This window comes from Diachasmimorpha longicaudata, chromosome 5, assembly GCF_034640455.1.
Source record: "Diachasmimorpha longicaudata isolate KC_UGA_2023 chromosome 5, iyDiaLong2, whole genome shotgun sequence".
Classification (NCBI taxonomy): Eukaryota; Metazoa; Arthropoda; class Insecta; order Hymenoptera; family Braconidae; genus Diachasmimorpha; species Diachasmimorpha longicaudata.
Genome location: NC_087229.1, coordinates 2,774,637 through 2,789,380, shown reverse-complemented (window position 1 = coordinate 2,789,380; position 14,744 = coordinate 2,774,637). Strand labels below are relative to the sequence as shown.

The 14,744-nt window shown below is 36.8% G+C and overlaps 2 protein-coding genes across 9 annotated transcripts; one reads left to right on the top strand and one right to left on the bottom strand.

Moving 5' to 3' along the window:
- Positions 1–541: 541 nt before the first annotated feature.
- On the top strand, positions 542–10,303 carry LOC135162158 (G-protein coupled receptor moody). Of its 6 annotated transcripts, XR_010298907.1 has the most exons (10): positions 543–1,234; positions 3,395–3,683; positions 5,917–6,018; positions 6,542–6,682; positions 7,443–7,741; positions 7,990–8,143; positions 8,431–8,630; positions 8,785–8,964; positions 9,698–9,793; positions 10,164–10,303. XR_010298907.1 is itself a non-coding variant. In XM_064120338.1 (9 exons), the coding sequence occupies exons 2-8, from the start codon at positions 3,586–3,588 to the stop codon at positions 8,994–8,996; spliced, it is 1,206 nt and encodes a 401-aa protein (XP_063976408.1). In that variant the 5' UTR covers positions 542–1,234; positions 3,395–3,585; the 3' UTR covers positions 8,997–9,034; positions 10,164–10,301. The 6 variants fall into 6 exon arrangements, 5 of the variants coding, with proteins under 5 accessions (XP_063976408.1, XP_063976409.1, XP_063976411.1 ...); XM_064120338.1 differs by lacking the exon at positions 9,698–9,793 and having other exon boundaries at positions 542–1,234; positions 8,785–9,034; positions 10,164–10,301; XM_064120339.1 differs by lacking the exon at positions 10,164–10,303 and having other exon boundaries at positions 542–1,234; positions 8,785–9,034.
- Positions 10,074–14,030, bottom strand: LOC135162164 (ras-related protein Rab-38-like). 3 transcript variants are annotated; one of them, XR_010298908.1, is made up of 7 exons: positions 13,434–14,030; positions 13,243–13,275; positions 12,563–12,659; positions 12,101–12,157; positions 11,720–11,964; positions 11,495–11,582; positions 11,296–11,428 (listed from the first exon to the last, which is right to left on the bottom strand). XR_010298908.1 is itself a non-coding variant. In XM_064120349.1 (6 exons), the coding sequence occupies exons 1-6, from the start codon at positions 13,534–13,536 to the stop codon at positions 11,563–11,565; spliced, it is 555 nt and encodes a 184-aa protein (XP_063976419.1). In that variant the 5' UTR covers positions 13,537–14,030; the 3' UTR covers positions 10,074–11,562. The 3 variants fall into 3 exon arrangements, 2 of the variants coding, with proteins under 2 accessions (XP_063976419.1, XP_063976418.1); XM_064120349.1 differs by having other exon boundaries at positions 10,074–11,582; XM_064120348.1 differs by lacking the exon at positions 11,495–11,582 and having other exon boundaries at positions 10,074–11,428; positions 13,434–14,009.
- Positions 14,031–14,744: the final 714 nt, after the last annotated feature.

Sequence of the window (14,744 nt, the reverse complement as noted above, 5' to 3'; positions counted from 1 at the left end):
GTGTTGGAATAACAGCAACAAAGTTCAAAATTTAACTTTATCCTGAATTTTTCAAGGAGACAAGAAGAAGATGGCTTTGGAGGCAAAAATAATTTTTCAAAATCGATTGAAAGTTATTTTTAAGGACGTGTTATTGAATTCAATTTAAGGACATCCAGGTGTCTCTTACCATTCGATAAAAAAATTCCAAATCAAATAAATTCTCGACTCGACTCACATTTCATATATTAAACATTTTAATTAATTCTTTCAACTTGCCATAATCATTCAATAAAAGTAGAATCAATATGAATCAATATCTACATGAAAAGATCAAAACCCTTGAAATCTCAAAAAATCAACAATACATCCAGGTGCAAAAATACTCTCCGCACCTGGTAATAAATCAAAGCCCATCTCCTCCACATCCTTCCCATTCTCCCATTCCCCTCCCCCCCCCTCCCAATTTTCTCCACCGAGCAATACGAGGAGCCTACCCATTAGCAGGGGGCCCTGGGGGTAGCTCATTCTCGTGTTATATGCTACAGCAGGCTCATACGTGGGTGCGTTTTGTCATTCCCGGGTGCCCCACCATAACAACTGCCCATATTCTCGCTTCACGCTCAACGTTTGACAGAGCTGAATGCCTCTCATAGCAGTCGAACGGTGACACTTGCCGAGAACGGCCAAAGACCACTGTAAATCCCAGATCGTGACAGAGAGATAACGTGAATCATCTCTCTGATAAATTCATGCATCAATCGGGTCAATAAAAATTTCAAAATTCATTTCATCACTTACAAGCAAATTGTTTTAGAAAGACCTGTCCCTGTTCCCGGACATTTTTTTACTTGTTTCCGACGGTTTCAAATTTAATGAAGTGACTAAGTGGCGGTTAAGTGGTATCTCATTCATTTTTTGTGTCACATCCATGGGATTCTGCGAAGTCGAGCGGATGTACTCTCTTTGGAATAATTTATTGGATCCAGCGCGGCTTTTGATTCTGGCTGAAGTCACCAACGTCTCCTCTATTTCAAAAGACTTCATGAAGTGATAAACATGAGTGGTTGTTACCAGTGACGATTACATTAGTCGATGCACTTATTCAAATAAACAATTAAAATTGCAGGACTTTTTATTGAGTCGAAAATATTTGGGTATCAAAATTTCAGTGATTAAACATTAATTATTCAGCGGCTTCAGTGAAGTGTTTGGAGATAAGATACAGCGATACTTCATTGAGGGAGATTCAGGAGTGAGTACAACTCTTAGCGCAATTGCACTTGTTTCCCCCACCCACATTGACTGTCATCTGTAGAGATGACCCGCAGAACTTTTAAACGTTTGCACGTGTCCTTGGGGAGGACTACCCTCAGAATCGTTTGTCAGTTGTGCCTAAGGCCTTCGATCTTCCGCGCCTGAGGGTTCGTGAGAACTGAAAACTTGAAAAATGACAGGCGGTAGGGGGAGGGAGGGAGATAAAAAGTTGAAGAAAGTTTGTCACAGTTATGGGAATAATCTCTGAGTATTGAGCTGATTTATCTGTGATTGATGGACATTTTGAGTAATTGCCACAATTAATTTATGGGGATTTGATTAATTGAGTCGTTTGGTTATTGCGAACTGAGCGCTTTAATTACTTTGAATGGGAATCGAATGATGTTATTAATTATTTTGGCGTTATCGGTGTAAATAATGTGTTTACAGCTGACAATGAGACGTGTTTCATGAAAAATTGGGGGCGGGGGGGAGGATATGGCGACGGGAATTCGCTGTTGCAGTCGCCACAATTCGATAAGTTGGTTAGATAGGAAATTTTTCCTATGTAGACAAGTTTAAGGAAAACAATTGACTATTTTTGTTACTAAGCTCAATAAAATGCAATTTTAACCGGTTTCACTCCATTTTCGATTCCGGTTTTTGGACCAATGGCCAAAAGATTTTTTAAATAATCGGATGGTTGTGACAGAAAACTTCACGTTCCATTATATTTTTCATTCATTTCTCCGTCTAAATCCGTTGATTAAAGATAAAAAATGAAAAAAATGCTCGATTTATCTCTTATTCTCGACAAAACATAAGTTCGACAAATCAAAAAATTGTTGATGATAAATCCGTCGAGCTTCCAACGAATCCAAATCAAATTATCGCTTCTCCCTTATCAACTACATTCATATTTCCCGTATCGAGCCCTTCTCAATTTTCTCTACAAATATTTGAATGAGATTAGGTTCCACAAATGTCTGAAGGGGAGACCACTTATATGAAACGACTCCAAAAACTATATAAAGCTTCATATGTACGGTGATACATATACTGGGCTTCAGCAACCGCAGAAAACTTGCTGTACCTTTCTCTCCCTCTCCCACCCTCCTCCTCCTCGTTTTTCCTTGGCAACCATAAAATCTTTTTTCATTTCCTCGTTTCATTGTACCTCCGTAAACCCCATAATAAACCCGTAACGTTCCGTTTCATTTCCCGTTGTGTTGTATGAACAAAATGAAAGACAGGACAAACAAAGATGAGAGAGACGTGTGTACGTATGTATGACCAATCGGTGATCGTTCAGGCGGACGGGGTTTCGTGTATTATCGAGTGAATAGGGATTCGGTATATGAACATGTTGATGACAATGTGCCCGACGCATGACGATTATTGTCAGGATGATGTCATCAATACGCGGAAGTTTTTCGTATCACGTGTGCAAGTATCCCTGGAGAATAAATAAACTTAGTATGGCTCAGGAAAGTTGTAAAACGAAATTAAGAACATTCAAGTACTTTTACTACTTCTTCCCCGGTGATGGGCTTTTCTACTTTCGTAGTCAGACATCGGCGCGTTCGTCTCAGCCCCGTTGGACCCTGAATCACGGATACCAGATACGGATTTTATTAGTTGAGCAGTGCCGATCTCAATTTGAATATTGACGTTGAATATTAAGTAAACACATTCAAAAAAAAATTAAAATCCTTTCTCCTCTCGCGAGATTCAAATTTCTTTTAAATATAATGTCATTAAATTCGGATTATTTTTCAATTAAAAAATATAATTTTTTGTCGAAAAACAGAATAATATGTTAATAATATTATTCATTACATTTCGTCGTTTTAGCAGAGACCTAATTGATCTAATATTTAGTTGGAAAATCGTTCAAAGTCCGAGTGAATATACGACACACAAACACATTATAAAACAGTTATCCGAGCGCGATTCATAATGACTCACTGATTCGTATCGAAATTCTGTTAAAAAAATACTATGATTACAATCGTCACAGTTTTCCCACAACCAAGCACCATAAACCACGTCATGCGATAGAAGTCCAAATGTGGGTCTAGTTATTTAGCTGTTCTACTTCCCTTTTCCTATTGTTCTTACTTCCGAAGCGCAATAATTCGTATTTTCCCTCCTTCAGGTATAAATTCCGGGAAATAAACAAGACCCAGCTGCACCGGAGAATAGCAGTGCGAGGTCGGGTGCACGTGTAAATCGCGATACACCTGAGGGCTGTATACTTTCACCTTCGTTGTGTGTGGTTTTACCGCGATGTGAGTCAAGTTTTGACTCATGCGGATACTCTGGCGATGATTAAGCGAGAATCATTTGATGACGTCAAGGTGCGCATTCAATAGTGAACCGGAGACCACGATTGAGGTGAATCGACGCTCTCAGAACCCATTGAGGATGAATTTTATTTATCCGCGGTAAATTTTTTATCGGAATTTCTTGGAGCTCTTGGAATTTATCTGAATAAAAATGTTCATTTGCATGAAATAGAATTTATAATCTAAAATCATATGTTTTATATCTCCCATATCTTATCCAATTGGATAAAAGATAATGATTCTGACGACGTCCACTTCTTGAAGCTTCTCCACGATGAATATGATTTTTACCTGAAATGGGAGTACGACGAATTCATGGAATTATTGTACTGGATTTCAAATTACAAATCACAATTTCTTGGGGGGAAAAAATGTCCATCAGTCTAGTTCTTGAATTATTTCCGGGGTTAGTGATTTGAAGGATATATACGGGAAGATATATTTTCATCAAGAAAGTTACGAAACTCAATAAGTACCTTCCAACATTTTATGACGGAATCATTCGTCAGCAAGAGGTCACTGAATCATTGGGGGAATCATAATTCTCTCTAATGGACAGCTCTCGGTGGTAAAAATGCGGGTAATGTGGACAATCAGGGAAATATTTACGTAACTTCATTCATAATAAAATGTGAATGAATGGGTATTCGTTAAAAATTTTCGTGTGGATGTTTTCTTCCAATAAAAAATAGGATTCCCGTAAAAAATAAGATGAAACATCAATTTATTGATTCCTTCCGCTCTCAATGGAGTCATTACACTATTGAAAATATCCTCCCCAGTAACTTGCGCAGTTTCATATTCTTCTTAACGCCAGCATTGCACGAACGAGGGGAAGAGTAGCCATCCCGGGTGTTCGTTAATTTTCTTTAATTAAGTTCAATCGAGGTTAATGTACAGCTGTTTAACCTCAGTTTAACAAATCCAGCACCCCCATGGGTGCCAAGCAACAAAGAATGTGTTAACCCACTATTCATCTCGAAAGACACCTACTTCTGAATTATCCTGTACCGCCAGACACACCAATCAGTCGTACAAGGTGGCGCGAAACGATTTTTTCAGTTGATTGCACACACACAGCATAGATTACTTAATTTTTCCAGGTCGCTGGCCGAATGATCATTTCGAATGTTATGGAGGGAGAGTTTGGTGGCTTCCCTCATGGGAAACACCCTCATGCACATCTATGATCTCCCCATTCGATGCACGATGGGGGAGAGACTTATTCACTCACCCCTAAACGTGAAATTCGATTTTATTTGAGTTTTTATGAGATGTGATGCGGCTTTATTCAATTAAATATGAGTATTATTCCTTCCATTTCAGTCGATTTGTATTAAAGTCAGTTTTTACGAGAAGAAGTTTTTTCAACACTCGAAATTAATCGAGGGATAAACGAGGGCTGAATTATCAGGGATGTTATCGCGAGACTTAAAATTATCAGAATATTACCTGGACTCTTCAATACTCAGCTGTGATTGATTGACATCCACTCCCGAATATAATTAGTTAGAAAAGCTCGCTTGAAAATTATTGGATATCTTCCGACAATTACATTAATTACCAGCATGTGGGTGCGTTGGGGAACATCAAAATTCCAAGCGCTCCCTCGGGGCTCGTGTGTACGATTTAAAAGTGAAAAAAAATTTGTTCGTTGATGGTATCAGCCCCCGCCCTTTTTCAAAATAAACTCTTTTGAATCTCGACACAATACAGAAAATACATAAATCTCATTCACTCCATATTTCAATTACACCAAGTCTCAAATGCATTAGCATTTATATTGAAATAAAAATTATGTAAAATTTGAATGAAAAAAAAAAGTCACACTCCTCCTTCCGTGATATGAATGCCTCACGAAAGCTGAGACATAGATATCTCAGATGCATATCATGAGACAGACTGCCTGAGGGAGAGCGTCGCAGTGTTATAATATTACCCATATCGGGCGATTCACCCTAGGGACTTTATTACAGCACATAAATACGACAATCTAATCTGGTAGCTGAGACGAAACGGACAAATAGGTGTGTGGTTCGAGTTTATCTGGCTCCTCAGCTGCTTCGGTAGCATCAAATCAGTCTGACTAGACATACGAATTAAAGTTAATAAGGTACAGGGTTGAAGATAATGTTTATTGGTGGGTCACATCCGTCTTCACGGAAAGATAAATTTTTTACACTAATTTATTTGCCAGGAATTTCAAGAAACTCGGCTGTTATCTCTTTACGCATGCTCTATGTTTGTGTGGTCAAGTATCCGCCGGAAATGTGGCGGATCGTGCTGTTTATTAAGAAATTTATTAACCGGGAAATTTATATTTTCATTTTAGAATGACGAGGACTGAATCGGCAATGAGCATGGAGAACGTAACTACTTATTGGCTGCCCCGGATCGCCGAGGCTGTCAATCATACAATGACAGAGGCATCGAGGTGAGATTCGAAAAAAATAGACATCGATCAAAACTCTTAGATTTTTTGAGAATTTTTTTATTAATTTATACTGAGAATTATTCCAGGCACTAGAAGACTTCGAGGATTTATTCAATTTTTTTTTTTGGTTTTTTCAAGTTGAAACTGAAAACATTTACATTGCATTCATTTAGATTCTTTACCGGACTATTTTAATTTTATTTAACGACAAAATGCAAATAGCTGTAGTAATTGACTCACCCCTAGACAATATTCGAGTATTCGCCTAAAGTCGCTTATCTCCCAGCGGAAATTATCAAAGTTTCGGGTTGGTGGGCCGCCGGCTTATCCGGATGACCTGGAGCGTTGAAATAAACATTTTAATTTCTTCCGGCTCGACCAAAATGTTCTCATCCTTCTTCCCTACCCATGAGAGGGAAGACCACTAGTTATTAATTAGAATGCAAGTGTAAAACAGTTTAAGCAGTAGGACGAAAATTAATTGGTTCTCTATTAGTCACGCAGCATTTGTTCTTTTTTGCAGGTTCCCTAAGCCTCTGAGGACATTTGCCGCAGTTGTTTCTATTCTGATAATGATAACGGGTTTCGTGGGAAATTTACTCACGATCATTGCTCTCTGCAAGTATCCAAAGGTTCGCAATGTCGCTGCTGCATTTATCATAAGGTCAGTTGGCATTAGAGTTAATAAATGTTATGAATTTATTAAGAAAATGATTGCGATATCATGCGATATATTGCGATAAATAATTGGATTTGCCATCGAGATTATTTACAAGATTTTTCCAATAAGGAAAAGGGCAATGCATAAATAAATATTGCAATTTTCCTTTTATTTAGTTCCTGCTGCCGACGTCACTTTATAATTTTGCGTATTTGTCATTCTGTAGACCATTATATAATCAATAACAAAACGATTAATTTTTCGTAAGTCGTATACAATCGAGGAAAAAATTACTCGATGAATTCTCCTAAATCCCCTTAACATTCCCCCGGAAATATCCACTCTCATATCTGATTTCATTTAATTGCATTGGACCGCAGATTGTACACACTGTTTTTTTATCCCAATTGAATACGATTGATTTATTCTCCCGACAATGAGACAGGAAACGTGTCTAGCATACCTTCCCTAACAAGAGCGCTCGAGGCCACGTACACAAAACGAGGAGTTCTGGACATCTCCAGAGACATGTCCACCGTTTGATTCAATTTGTCGACGACTCGAAATCTTCTTTCTCAAGCTATTCACCATTTTTCTCCACAAAGTTTGGAGGACTGCACGAGACAACTATAAAAGCCAAAACTTCCGGAGTTCAAATCGAGTTACAGAGACTCGAAAATTTAATTATAAAAGTTGTTATCAATTGAGGCGACTCCCAAGGTCAATATCACTAGTTTTTTTTTATTCATTTTTTTATTTTCAGTCTGTGCTTTGCTGATTTTATTTTCTGTGTGCTGGTGCTGCCGTTTGATTCAATCAGATTTGTGAATCATGGCTGGACAGATGCGCGATTTCTCTGTGTTCTCGTGCCATTTCTACGATATGGAAACGTCGGGGTGAGCCTCCTCTGCGTTGCTGCTATCACTGTCAATCGATATATTATGATTACTCATCATAATCTTTATGGGAAGATTTATAAGAAGCATTGGATCGCAGCTATGATTCTGTTTTGCTATGTGTTCTCGTATTCGATGCAGGTGCCCACACTCATTGGTGCCTGGGGTACGTTATTCAGGACTTAATAAATTATTAGAATTTTTATCGAAAATTAAAACTTGATACATAGAGCATTCACTAGTTTCCATTGAAATTTTCGTACAGACAGTCTATTTTCTACTGTAAAATTGGATTTACAAATTATTGCAATTTCGAACTCAATGAGATGTCAATGCTCCGGGAGAATATACTAGTTCATCGATTTCCCCCTTATTTTTAGTCTGTATTGACTCAATTATTCTTCTCTATTTCAGGTAACTTTGATTATGATTCAAACCTCGAAACCTGCTCAATAGTGAGAGACTCCAGGGGTCGGAGTTCGAAGACCTTCCTGTTTCTAACTGGCTTTGTGATTCCTTGTATAATAATTATCGGCTGTTACGCGAAAATATTTTGGGTTGTTCACAGGTAATTACTCTTCTACTTAAACAATAGCCTCCTTGACGTAATTGTAGAGTTTCTCATTCACACGAATACTAGACTACTCCAATTACCGCCCTTGAGAGTAATTATAAGTGAGTGTGGATTTTTAAGGATCTTTCCGTGCTTTTTACTGGACCTTCCGTAATTTTGATGGCACTTCTATTCTCTCTGGAAATTACAGAACAAAAAGTTGCACGAAACATCCTGGAATCTCCAAATTCCCATTCCAAACCAATCAAAAACATTAATTTCCGCACTTTATCTATTCTTAGTTCGGAATCGCGAATGCGTAAGCATGCAAGTCCAGCTGTAAAATCACCTCACACTCCAGGACGTGATACAAGAGAGATAAAGCAGCGCCGAAGCGAGTGGAGGATAACAAAAATGGTATTAGTTATATTCCTGAGCTTCGTTGCCTGTTACTTGCCGATCACCATCGTTAAAGTGACTGATCCGGAAGTCAGATATCCCGGTAAGCTATTTTTTTATCCATTTTTTTCCCACATTGACGTAAAATTTTTATACACCACAAACGTTCATTAAATGGTCCATCTACTTTTACGTGGCCCTGTCTATAAACAAAATTTTTTCTTCAGTGCAGTAATGATTATTTTTCGTTGTTACAGCGGCTCATGTGACGGGTTACTTACTTCTCTACTTCGCATCCTGCGTTAATCCGATAATCTATGTTATAATGAACAAACAGTACAGACAGGCGTATGCAGGTGTTATTAGCTGTTCGAGGATTCGTGCAACGTTGACCCCCCATGGAAGCAGTGTCCCGGGACAAAATAACTATGGCCAAGGTAACCACATCGTTACGGTCACCAAACTCTGATCGTAATGAATACGATGCGCACGGCTCATTATTGCGTCGTAAGTGAAGGGCAAAAATGTTGGGTTTTTATTGAGATATCAGGCCTGGCATGGTACTCACACAGCACTATTTTTATTATTTTTATTGATAAATATGTTGGCGAAACAGACTCAAGGAGAAATGGAGTTGGACCTGTTCGTAGAGGAAGCTGTAAAACGATGGGAATTCATTTATTACAATTTTCAATGTCAATATTCTGACTCGAGTCATTTGGCGATTATTCATAAACCTTTTAGAAAAAATTATCTTAATATATTTTCTTATCTGCACCCATCGAGATAATAAGAATATCATCATACAGAGCGTCCTTCACTTGACTTAAGTTAATCATTACGACATTGTAATTGCTAGATTACCGGTCTAGTCAATATCGGGGGAACAATGTGACCAGTTTTTCGCAGACTCTTAAAACCACTCACTATCGAAATTATCTCCTATAATGCACCAAAAGGGTTCGTATCCCGCGGAAATAGTTTTACAACTTCATAGCTCCAATATCCTCACTAAATTTTTGGTTCGATGCAGATGATTTTTGTACAGGAAAAACGACGACACATGATACTACCGAAAGTCCTAGCCAAACGAAACGATCATGACTAATTATGAACCGAAAAATTACCTCAATAATGATAAGAAGGCTCTTTACAGTACCTGTTTTTCAGGACCGCCAGATGCGAGCTAGATAATAGACTGTCACTTTACTACTAACGCGGATCTCAACGGTAGCATGTTTTTGATAGACCGGCGAATGAAGCTAGGTACTAATTACTCAAGTTTACGAGCCAAAAAAATGATGAACTTATGGGAAAAACCAGATTCTTCATCGCTAAATCCATCACCAGTGATTACCGATTAATTCATTAACCCTATTGTATTTGTGATAATCTGCTATTCGCTTCATTAACATAAACGTAAGGGCCATAACAATGCGCTAAAAAATGTGCTGTGATTAAAACCCAAAATAACTAAAAAGTAATAAAATTCAATAATTGGAGATAATGAATAGAATTAAAATGAAAATTGCTTTTCAGTTACAACTTTGACATTATATACATCTAACATTTTATTCGTTTTATGTCGCTCCCATTGTTTTACAACTGTCAGTAAAATCTTTACGATGGGTTTCAGATTATTCCAAGGATTATAGCAAGACGATGGTGTCAACCGTGTCGATTGCGATGAATCCGGTGATAAGAAAGTCGGAGCTTCCGGATGACTATTAATCGCCAGGAAAACAACTCAGAGTGTTTGTACACTCAAGCGAATACTTCACATTATAGTCGTGATCCAGCAGGACCCACCAGACGGAATCTTATTTATAAACATTTTTGTACGTCTAGACTAGGTGGTTTTACAATTAGTATTATCGATTAAGTTATTTATTTATGCTGGAAGGTTCAATGAACCCGGCAGTCGTGATTACTTTATTGTCTATAGATGAAAATGTGGAAGAAAAACGTGCCAAGAATATTTTAATCGTAAGTTGATCAGTTACAATTTAATTAATTGACGAAGCGAGATATCCCAAGACGATTAATTTCGAAATGGCTTCGGAAGGATTAACTCAAACAAAAATCCAAAATACTCGCTTTCAATGATTAAACGTATCGAATTCTCTAGCGAGATCATCCGTGCGGAAGATGAGAAAAAATTTCATTTTCAAATGAAAAACAAATTTGAAAAATATAAATCATAATAATTTTTCTATTTACATCATCGATATTATTTTAATATTAAATATTTAATATTAAATTTGAAAGCATTTTTATCAAATGTAAGGATTTTTTCGTAGTCAATGAACTTTTTTATGAATAAAAAAAACATTCGAGGTTTTTTACAAAAACCGTACGTTTAAAAGACATTCACAAATATCTTTCCTAGTTTAGTATTAAATTTTGGTCATTCCAAAGAAAGAAAATCTGTAAATATTGAGTGATTGTATTATCAACGATTTTAAGTATAAATTTTATACAAGCGTGTCTATTTACATATTAATTACGGGTACTCGTGTATGTACAAAATTCAGTAATGAAAATATACATTTACAAAGTATACAATATTTTTGAGCGATTATCTCTTCCCCAGTAAGTGATACTTACATTTGTACATTTGCATGAAATGTTTATATTTAGAACAGCACAATAAATTTCCCGGATGGTGGCGACAATTATTGTCAGTTTGTTGATATGTTGTGCTTGTGTTGTACTGTGTTGTTTGAATAATTTGTGGAGGATTATGTTTCCATCGAGTGGGGTTTTTACCCCACTCTCACGACCTACAGCATCCGGTTTTGTCAGTGATAAGTGGCGTCTCGCGGAGCTTTATCGAGTCTCTTATTTCGTCTTCTATCTTCGCTTTCAAGACGTTCTCGACGAGATAATGCATTGCATAGTCTGAAAATAGATTCATAAATTGTATCTATATTTTTTAAACCTTTTTTGGAGCAGAGATTTCATTACGAATGGGGAAGACTTTCCCAGAAATCGAGGAAAGCTATTTCCTATTCCTTCCTTCTCTAGATTGATTACTATTTTGAAAAATTCTCGTCTGGATTGTTTTCATATGCGCATGCAAAATGAATAAAATTATTGTCAGCAACAAACTTGATCCCTCGGATCAACAAACATATTAATACCAAACATTTGTACAAATAAATGAAATTTATGCAACACTATTCAACATACCTATGTTCATATTTTCCTTAGCCGACGTAACATACCACTTTCCAATTTTATTTTCCTTACAGAACTTGATTATTTGTTCAGTAGGTATCGCTGCATGTTGAATATCACATTTGTTTGCAAGAAGTACTATTGGAATATTAGAACCGTCCTGCAACGTGACCTTTTCACGCAGGTCACTGAGCCACTTTTTAACTGATTGAAAAGTTGCAACTCGAGAAATGTCGAAGACCAATGCTGCCGCCACTCTGGTGAACAAATGCCAATAGTGAGGTAACAGAAAAGAGTTCAGATATACGTAAGCATAGTTATCAATGAAAGTATCACATGTAAATAGATAATAGTTGATTCGATGGTACTGATAGGTGATTTATAAGGACTCACGCGTATTTGTAGTAGACTCTTGTCATGTATCCAAATCTCTCGTGGCCGGCAATATCCCTGATACAACAGAACAAAGTTAATCACGAAATCTGCTGTAATTAATTCTCATCATATGTAGTCATGTCCTATCATAATTTAACATAATTACAATATTTTGAGATGGCCATGAGCCATCTAGAAAGAACCAGACTGAGAAGTAGCCTTGAAAAAATTACTTCCTCTATAAAAATTATTCCATTCACGAGGAACATTTTTCTAGAGTCCAGATGAATTTTACGAATAATTGAAATTAAATGGTAGATCAACGTAAGAAAAGCGAAAGGCTCTGACATAAATGTTTACAACTCGCATTACAAATTCAAATGAGTTTACTGAACAATAATTCCCAACGTCCGCATTCGCCAAAGGAGCGTCACAGAAAAACCGTCAATTTCATGACATCGATACGTTTAATATACATACCATAACTGTAGGTTTATTTTCGTGTGCGGATCCCAGTCTAACGTTTTTATCGCAAAATCAGCGCCAATTGTGATTTTGTAATTGGAAGAAAATTTCCCTGGAAAATACAATTACATAAAATTTCAATTTTTTTTTCTGTGTTGGAAATTTCAAGAATATTAATATTTTTATTGGCACAACAATGCTTTGTTGTTAGAAGGAAGCAGTTGGCACGGGCAGTAATTACGATGTAAATTTAATGCAAATCCTATCTAAGAGTTGATTAAATATAGAACGGCTGGGAGAAGAGCTCTGCAACAATGTGATAAAGATTGAAAAATAGTATTCGAGTTATTTTGTTAGTATTTGCGGAACAATGGATGTAGGAGAAAACGAATAGAGAGATTATAGCAATTATAGCCAACTTTGGACATTTCCATCATATATAATATAATAAACATTAGACGATACACGACACAAGGTAATCATGCATAAATAACCCTTGCGAAGTTCCGAAAAATTCATTAGAAAAAATAATTACGTCTGCTTTATAAAAATTTCTCAATTGACTCACTAAAATTAATATTATAACTCTAAATTAAACATTCGCGAACAATCTAAACATATATTCATCGTTCCTTCGAAATTGCTCACATGCAATAAATTACCAAAACTAAAAAAACCATTGAAAATAATATTACCTTCCGTATACCTCCGCACAATCGCTGTTTTCCCTGAAACATAAATAAATAATCACAGTCACGATTCTTCAGAATTGCAGAAACCCACTAAAACCGGTTTTGATGTAATTTGAAATAGAAAGAATCATCGAGATTCCACAGCATTATTTCCCTTCTGGATATAATCTCGACGATTTCAATGCCGTACTCACCGACCCCGTAATCACCAATGATAAGAAACTTGAAGAGCAACTCTTTGTGATTAAAATTCGAGAGAATAACGTCAGAATCTCTCCGCGGCTTTCGAAAACTCATTTTGTTCACAGTTTAAACTACACTCTCTACTGCAAAAATTTTCGAATACAATTTATTATTTATTGTATGTAAACAAAGTCACGTTTTCGGCGCGCAGGTGTTCGCGCCTGTCGAATGAGGTTATACGAGTGTTGAGACTCCGATCATGTCGACAGTGGAGGGGTGCCGATAAGCCACAATCGTCGGCAAAGGGAAAGTGTATCTTTGAGCGAACCCAACTGGCGACTGTTCGACTGCTCCTGATATCGTTCGTTGGTTTTCGGGCCTCAATAGCGATAGAATCAGAACAACAATCGCTACGGCGACGTTCAAATTTCGTTCCCCCAGATGTTGATCTTATTTTTGTCACGCAACATGTCTTCAATCGGTTATTGATTATTTTTTTAATTATTTATCGATTTAAAGGAACTCCGCGAGTTAAATCAATGAAATCATTCTCATTTCTGAAGTATTTGATTGCCTTTCAGTCTTTGATCCACTTGAATTCGAAAGGATTTTGACACTGGTGGCGCCCTCTAGGGAAGAGGAACAAAATTTTTTCGATTATTTGAATTCTATTGTTGGGGGATAATGATTGTCGAGTTCTTCCGTTATAATCAATCTGAAAATAACTACCTGTATTATCTCCAAACTATTATAAGATATATACGAGTAAATTATCATAAATGGAAACTTTTTGAAAAAATGTCCATTGCATCAACTTCAAGAGCAATTAGACCTAATTACGTATCCTCAATGTTCTCAAAAAGTGAATGGGAATCGCTGCTCGAAATTACAATGTAGACAGCGAACAGGTGCTTCTTGTTCTCCAAATGAACTAATTTTATCGTTTGTACTAGACTTGTCTCCATGTGTACTGAGCTTAAAATATTCGTTGATTTTCCATTTATTTTTAAATAAATAATTAACAATCCAACATGAGTGCCGCCCTCTGTGTGCCATAGACAGAACCCCCATGACTACAGGGTATTTGTAAATTGCGTCATCTATGTGTCACATTTTCCACTAACCAATAATTAGACAATTAACTTATTGAGCTATAAATAAGTCTCTATCGATGCGGAGTGAAACTATTGAAAAATATCAATTTTTAGGAATCTCTCAGCTGTACTTATTTTGGATCCTTCATTATGTATTCAAAAATAAATGAGAAATTCCCGAAACATTTGAAGCTCAGTACAAACAGGGATAAACTCAATGCAATCGGT